The sequence below is a fragment of the Phyllostomus discolor genome, chromosome 3 (assembly GCF_004126475.2).
Source record: "Phyllostomus discolor isolate MPI-MPIP mPhyDis1 chromosome 3, mPhyDis1.pri.v3, whole genome shotgun sequence".
NCBI classification, from domain to species: domain Eukaryota; kingdom Metazoa; phylum Chordata; class Mammalia; order Chiroptera; family Phyllostomidae; genus Phyllostomus; species Phyllostomus discolor.
In genome coordinates this window covers 32,961,443-32,969,326 of record NC_040905.2, presented here as the reverse complement: position 1 = coordinate 32,969,326, position 7,884 = coordinate 32,961,443, and the positions used below count along the sequence as shown (strand labels likewise).

At 58.1% G+C, this 7,884-nt stretch overlaps 1 protein-coding gene across 1 annotated transcript; it reads right to left on the bottom strand.

Annotated features, from left to right (window-relative positions):
• Window positions 1–311: 311 nt before the first annotated feature.
• Window positions 312–5,762, bottom strand: IRX2 (iroquois homeobox 2). Its single transcript, XM_028524259.2, has 5 exons — window positions 5,318–5,762; window positions 3,498–3,900; window positions 2,440–3,171; window positions 1,601–1,676; window positions 312–913 (listed from the first exon to the last, which is right to left on the bottom strand). The coding sequence occupies exons 1-4, from the start codon at window positions 5,564–5,566 to the stop codon at window positions 1,624–1,626; spliced, it is 1,437 nt and encodes a 478-aa protein (XP_028380060.1). The 5' UTR covers window positions 5,567–5,762; the 3' UTR covers window positions 312–913; window positions 1,601–1,623.
• Window positions 5,763–7,884: the final 2,122 nt, after the last annotated feature.

The following is a 7,884-nucleotide window of genomic DNA, read 5'->3' as shown; positions in this document are numbered from 1 at the left end:
AGGGGTGTCAGGTCATTTTATTTTATTAAGTTTTAAAATAAATTACACTAATAAGTATTTTGCATACATAGGGCACAGAATTTTAATTTTCTTGTAGTGCATGTGTATATAATCTAAAATCATAGTATCTCCCTTATTGCTTATTTTTTTTTCTATCTTTCCCTTTTTTTAATGAGCAGGAGGGGGAGATTACTTTACACATTATCATTAAACGTCCCGTTTGAAGTCAGAGCACCTGGGGGAGAGACTGCTCTCACTGGGGCTCTCTACCCAAACCACTGTTTTAAGAAAAAGGAGCCCCAAACACCATATTGCTGTAGTCTAGTCTGTTTTTATTTACAATTTAAGATATAAATTAGTAAAGAATTATTGTTAAACAACCAACAAAGATTGTATAACCAGCAATGTTCAAATAAAAACCAGGCAGAATTTATTTACAAAAAGTTTAGATTCCATTGCAATACAACTTGCATAAATTACTAGAAGCTTTATATCATTATAAAAATAAATATCAAATTTGTTTCCACTTTTTAAGTACTCAAGTTCTTCAATCACGTTTTATTTCTACTGTGTACATCTTTTACAAATAAATTTTACAGTAAATCCTATCACACCTATAGCATATATACCGTGGCAATGAAGTGATCAATTCAAGATATCCTGAGAAAAAAGATTGTTTTCAAAAGTCACACATACATTGGGGAAGCTATACTATGCCAACAAATTCACGTACATCCAACAAAAGTCTGTTCCGTTAGTCTGAGTTGACAGTGCTCTGTGGCTCCTTCTTTTACAGTGGCACAAGATGCGGTCCCGGTGAGAGAGCGGCTTTTTATATCTGTGTATTTATTAACTTGGGAGGAGAGAATGGCCTGCTGACTTTTTTTTTTTCCAAAGCAATTGTGACACCTACCTGTGGACCAAGGAAAAAACCAAATCATCCCAAATCCTTCAGTTCCACACCAACATCATCACATTATAAAAAGGATTCATCTGAAAGGGCTCAGTCTCTTTCCCACCTTCAAGATGCATAAGAAGTGACTTTGTCTATTTGTAAAATAGCTTTTTAAAAAATATATTACTGTGAGCCAGATGATCTACAGGGTCCTATCTAGTCCATCCAGTCACAGGGGGGTGGGCCTGCTAAAAGATGAGTGCTTCTTGTTTATCAGTCTTACTCTGCAAGTGCCATCTAGAAAGGCTTCTGATACCAAGTTTCAGAAACACTAACGCATCAAAGCAAGTGTCTATTCTGTGTTTAGCGGAGTAAAGACACTCCATATTGCACATAAATTCTAAAATCCCAGGTTGAGAAAACAGTACACACACACACACACACACACACACACACACATTCATTCCATTCCAGTTAAAGAAGTCATTCTTCAAAGCAGAACTTGAGCAAAAATAAAAAAAAATAAAAACTCTATAAAAGAGATCAAATCCTCTCCCACTTAAAGGAAGATGACCAAGAAGATTGTGATGCTGTCCTCAGATCCCAGGACAAGAAGCAAGAAATAAGACACTAAGCAAGTTTACAGAGCAATCGGTGCAGGAAGGATCCCCCAGGGTGGGCGGAAACACCAAGGTGCCCACTTACTTGCATTGCTGTGTTCGGCCCTTCTATAGGTAGGGCTGGACGCCCCCACCAACCATGGTGCAGCCCTCACTGGCATCTGTCAGGGGAGGGGGCAGTTAGTCAGAACCAACCCCACTGCCATCTGTCTCCCAGACAGCAGCACAGCCAACCAGCCCGCACACCCAGGAACGCTCCCTGCGTCGGGCAAACAGTTAGAGGAACCCAACTGTCCACCCGGCTGTCCTGAAACAGATTTTGGTCACATTTCTTAGCTCTCATTTTCTTACCCCTTGAGCTCCTTGTACAGGTCTTACCAGCTCAAGCCCACATTATGATTAACAGAGACATTATAGGGAAAGGGAGAGAAAGGAAAAGGGCCCTGGTTTTCTATTTTGAAGAACTAAAGCCTCTGGGAATAACTGGAACGTTTTGTTTCCTTCCAGCCAAAGGCAGAACGAGAGACTCTATTAACAACAAAACACAGGAAGCTGAAGCTCAGTCAGTGTGGGGACAAACTGTAATTTGCATTTTGTGGCAGTTTGTCTTTGCCAAACTAAAACTGCCACGATGACGATGGCGATCATTATAAATAAATAAATGAGGTGGGTCTCCTCGCCAGGCCAGGGTCTCCTCGCCCATCCCACCTCTCTTTTTGGAGTCATCGTTCCCACCACTTCTCCTAATTTTTAGTCAAAGCGTGGTGCACGCACTCTTTCCTCGTTTCTCCTTTAAGTGACAAACATTTCTCCCGCATATCCATGGGTCAGGACTCCAGGCCCCTTCCCTGGGGTTCTTGGGAGTGCTGACTAACCGGCCCTCTGCCTGTCCCTCCCAGAGGACCCGCAGCCGCAGCAGCCTACCTTTCTTGGGCTCGTAGCCGCTGCCCGGGGGCCTGTAGTGGGGCTCGAGTGGATGCGTGCCTGCCTTGCCCGCGTCGCTGCCCGCCTTGGGCGCCGAGTGCAGCGCCTCTGCCGGGCCTGACGCCGCCGCGTTGTATCGCAGGAGCCCCTGGCCCTGCAGCGCAGCGTTCAAGTTCCCGTAGTTTGTGTAGTTGCCATAGAAGGGAGACGTGTAGTAGAGGTGGCGGCCGAGGAGCGGGGACGCAGGATAGGGCGAGCCGCCCGGCGGAGCCCCATTGGAGGAGGGAGCTGCGGCTGCTGGCAGCCCCGGCGGCAAGCAGCCCGGGCCCAAGCTAGGTTGCTTGAGGTCCGACGTGGCGATCTCGGCCAGAGACCACAGCTTGGGTTTGCTGGCGGGCTGAGGCGCGCCCGGGGACGTCCGGCTGCCCAGGGGCGTCTTGCCGCCGCCACCGCCGCCACCACTACCGCCACCACGGGGCGCAGCATCGGGCTGGGGGCTCAGCAACGGCGCCTCCACGCCAGTGAGCGGCGACGAGGTCACGGCCTTGGATGGCGCCAGGTCCCGCTCGCCCTCCTCCTCCTCGTCTTCGTCATCCTCCAGATCGTCGTACTTATCCTTGCACTCCGAGCCCGATTCGCACAAGGGGTCCCCGGCACGGCACGGCAGCTTCTCCCCGTCCGACTCGGCCGAGCACGAGTGATCAGTGAGCGAGTCGACATGCAGGCTGATCCCTGCAGGGGCGCGGGCACCGTCTGTGGCACGTGGAACAGCGCAGGCACCCAGGGCCCCTCTGCCCCAAGTCCAGGTAAACCAGGCCTTTCCCCAATACATCCCTCACCTCCACCCAGAACCTGCCACAGCCTAGAGGGAGCACGGCCTTCCCAGGAAGCACCCCGAGGAGTCTCTAGGCCCACTCCTGCCATGACAGCAGAGGCTGTCCAGGCTGGAACCTGGGCTGTGGGGCCGGGAGCGTCCTCCCCTCCCTCGGGTCTGCACCCCGCCTAGGAAGAAAACTCCCCCAGACCTAGAGCCAGCCGAGGCCTTGCTCACCGCTCACCTTCGTCCTCCGCGGATGTCTCGGTGCCCTCCTGAGCCTTATCCGGACTCTCCTTGCTTCTGGTCGCGTCGCCCTCCTCCTCATCCTCGTCCTCGCTTTTGTTCCTCGGGGCCCACGTCATCTTGTTCTCCTTCTTGAGGCGCCGGCGCGCGTTGGCGAACCAGGTGGAGACCTGCGTGAGGGTCATCTTGGTGATGATGGCCAGCATGATCTTCTCCCCCTTGGTGGGGTAGGGGTTCTTGCGGTGCTCGTTGAGCCAGGCCTTGAGCGTTGCCGTGGCATCCCGCGTGGCGTTCTTGCGGTACGCGGGGTCGTTGAGCTGGTAGGGGTAGGCCGCGCTGCCGTAGGGATGGTAGCTGATGGCACCGGTCATCCCAGTAGTGTGCGCGTCGTAGGGCGTGCCCTAGAACCGACAAGAGCCTGGTGATTGGGGTACGCGGGTACCTGGCAAGCAACCGCCCGAGGGCAACCCCTTGGACAGTCCGCGGCCGCCTTTCCCACGGCGTCTCCCGCGGTGGAGCCCCGCTTCCCGCAGGATCAGAGCGGGGGGGGGGGGGGACTCAGCGGGTTATTAAGGCCAGCTGTTGATCTCTCTCTCTCTCTCTCTCTCTCTCTCTCTCTCTCTCACACACACACACACACACACAGAGCTACAGCTTTATTCGCAAAATTTTGAACTATTTCTCTTTTCTTAAATGGCATATTTTCTGCAAAATCCTTAGGCCGCGAGGACAGACGCTCGCAAACATGCAGGCACGCAGAGACCCGAAGGTAGTTTCTTGATATCTAAATTTCTCTGGATTCTCAAGCGCTGCGGCCTCCCCTCCCCCCCCCCCCGCACACTCCCCCCTACCCCGCCCTTACATGGTTAAAAAACCACCCCGAGCCCCCGCTCCGCTATTCACGGGTCCAAAGCTCCGCAAATCCAATTTGCAACTTAGAAGCCAGTCACCGTTTCGAATTCTTCAAATACGCGGTAATTAGCATTTTAATTCAGCCTTTAACGTTTAAATTCGAGGCATTTGCAGCCTTCACCAAGGCCCCAGCCACTCAGTCGCTGCCCTGAAATTCCACCGAGGGCGGGCAGTGCCGACAACCCCTTAGCGGCCTCAATCGCCCGAAAGGCGCTCCACCGACACGGCCGCGGCACCCAGCAGCAGAACCAAGGCGCGTGGGTCGACCCGGGACCGGGGAGCAGGAGCTGCTTTAGGTGCCCAGGGGACCGAGAGGGCACTTGACGGGCCACAGGTCCACCGACACATTTTTCGAAAGTACAGCCTGCGGTACTGATTACGAACTAGACCAGGCGGGCTGGGCCAGGCCCCAGAGCCCTAGCTTATGCTTCGCTCCCTCCCCCAAACCCGTGACCCCTCCCAATCCCCGCAAGTAACTGCAAAGCGCCCACAGACTCCTCGGAGGTCCCAGTGGCGCCGACCCTCGCACCGCGAGCAGACAGAAGCGAGCCCCGAGCCCGCTCGAGACCCCTCGCCAAGCCTTCGTACCTGAACTAAGGACAATCCCCAACAGAACCTGATACCAGCGTAGTCGTACTTTCCAGGCTCTTCGGAAAAATTTACCCCGGGAGCCTAAGGGAAGCGGCGCGCGTCCCGGCCCGGGCTCCAGAACGTCGCCGGCCGGCCGCGCTGCCTCTCACCCCGGCCTCTGGTCCCACCAGCGGCGCGGTTGCCTGAGTCGGAGACACGGGAGCCACCACCCACAGCACGATTCCCGCTGGCGGATCCCCGGGGCCTCTCCGCTTGCATCCCGACCAGGATGCCCACGCCCAGGAGTCCCGCGTCCCTTCCCGCCCGCGCGGTTACCATGTAGGACGGGAAGCCGGCGGCGGCGGCGGCAGCGTCCGCCGAGTACTGCAGCGGGCTGCCGAAGCCAGTGGCTGCCTGCGCCGTGAAGGCCGCCGAGCCCGGGTAAGGGCTGAATGCGGAGCCCGACGCCGAGCGCGCCAGCTCCTCGCTGCGCGGCGCTGCCAGTGCCGAAGCGCCGTATGCCGGGCACGAGTAAAGCGCCAGCGAGCCGGGCGCCTGGTACAGGTAGCCCTGCGGGTAGGACATGGTGGGCGCGGGGCCCGCGTCACGCCGAGCAGCGGGCAGGGCTCGCGGCGCCCTCCATCCACGCCCGGCCGGGGCGCGGGGCGGTGGCGGGCGCAGAGGCTGCGGGCCGAGGCAGGCCGACCCGCGCACTAGCCCGGGCGGCCCGCGGGCCGGGGGAGCGGTGGGACGGCGGCAGTGGCTGCAGTGGCGGCGGCAGCGTGGAGCCAGTGGGCGCAGCCGCGCGCCAGGCCGGCGGTCGGTTTTGGGGGAGTCTGGAGTCGGGAGTGAGGAGTTGAGGAAGGAGCGCTCGAGTTTCCGAGGGACATTGGAACGCAGAGCTGTCCGTCACGCGCTCATCTGCATATTCGGGTGCCCGCCCTCTCCCTGGCTCCGCCTGCTCCTCCCGATCCAGCTGCCCAGCCGCAGCTGGGGGAGGAGCCCGGAGCCGGGAGGGGAGGAGAGGGGAAGGCAGAGCTGAGGGGCAGGGGGGCCGGAGCAGGGAGGAAAGAGGAGGGAGGGACGCGCAGGCTTTTGTGGCGCAGCCGCCTCTCGCGCAGCCCTAGCCCCGCGGCCCTCGGCCCCACCACCTGAAGGGGCCAAGCTGCGCGGCCCGGCTCGCACCCCCTCCCACTCGTCTGTACTCCCAGCCGGGCCCCCCACTCCCTCCCTAGCCACCTTCTCACCTCCCCCACCCACCCCCGCCACCCTGTCCCAATGCAGCCACTGGCCCGCCTCCCGGCTCCTCACGCAAGGACTAGAAAGAGGCCTCCTGCAGTCTGGCCGGGCTGGTAGGCTTGGTGGATGAACAGTCCGAGCCCCCCTCGTCACTCGGAACAGGCCCGCCCAGGTGACTGCGCGCCGGACCCCAGTGTCCCTGCCGATAGCTTGCGGGATGATGGGGGGTGGGTATGAAGGCACAGGCAGCCTGAGTCATCCTGGGGGTGGCGTGCGCGGCTCTTACTTCCACCTTCCTGGGTCCACTCCGCTTCACTGTGGGAGGCGCCCCGCGTGGCCTCGCGTCTGGTCGCCTGCCCCGCGCCACTCAGCGTCTCCACGTGGGACCCGGATCCGGGGCGCCTTCGCTGCGAACTGCCAGGAGAGCCCTGAGGTGAGCCTTCCGCCCCGAAGTCCGTGGTAAAGACCTGGGTCCACGGGCGTTTGCACTTTCCCAGGTTGTGAATGTTTTAAAATGCGTTGCCAGTGCTTCACCCCCCAAAGGGTTTTGCCTTTTAAAACTCGAGTTCTTGTTTTGGATTTGTGCCGTAAAACACTCAGGGGAATGACTGTCACTGGACAGACAGACCGCCTCCGGCCCGACGTGAAGCTCAGGACCGGTGGCTCGGGGAGCAGTCAGCGCAGGTAGCTCAGGTAACACGCGTCTCGGGGGGTACCTTGCGGGGCGTAGGGAGAGATGCGTAGCTATGGAACCCAGAAAATCTCCCAATCCGCATTCCTCCTCCACCCCTCCCACACCGGGGTCCCACGGAAGAGGAGGCCGGGAATCAATCACCGAAGGGGAACTCTCGCTCCACAGGAAGTCTGGTGTGTGCCGGCCTGAGTGGGGGCGCCCACCCAACAGGTGCCTCTTCCTCGAAGGCTGTCTCGGGTGGGCAACCTGTAAGGGGAGAACGCCTTAGGTGGCGACCCGGGCCTACAACTCTCCTTCCCCCACACCTCTTCCACCCCCTCACCCAGCCCCCTTCCCCAGCCCTGTGGGCTCTGCAACCCTCTTAACGGCCTCGTTTATCGAGTATCCTCGGGGTCGCTGGCGAGCCTGCAACGCAGGATCGCAAGGCTCCAGCCATCAGCCTGAGCTCACGAGGGACATTCAAGAACACAGGCTGAGTTTGATCGTGCCCGATCCCAGGGAACCAGGTGCAAATTGTGCTCCTTGGCCTGCAGGCTTGTCACTCCTGGTAGGTGCGGTCCAGGCAGCTACACTAGCCGCCATCTCCTGCTAGCGACCAACCCCGACGTCCTTCACCAGCCCTCACCCTCCGGCCCTGCGTTCCTCCCCCCAACCACTATTCCTGCGGACCACAGCCCTGCCCTCTCGATCCATCAATCTTCACTCCCCCCCAGCACAGCGCTCCCCACCACCGCTCCCCTCCCGCACGCACCACTTCCCACGCACTTTGGGCCTCTGCGAGGACGCAGCAGAGGCGTTCCAACAGTGCTTCCACCCCAAGTGGGACGTCCGAATGCAGTGCAGGGCCGATATTTTAAATCAATTATTGTATAGAGAAAAGAGAAAAAGAAAGAGAGCGCGAGCGAGGCCCCAGCCGCCCTGTGGAGCATGCCAATGACAGGATCTATGACATTTTTGGTCTTTCTGGAGG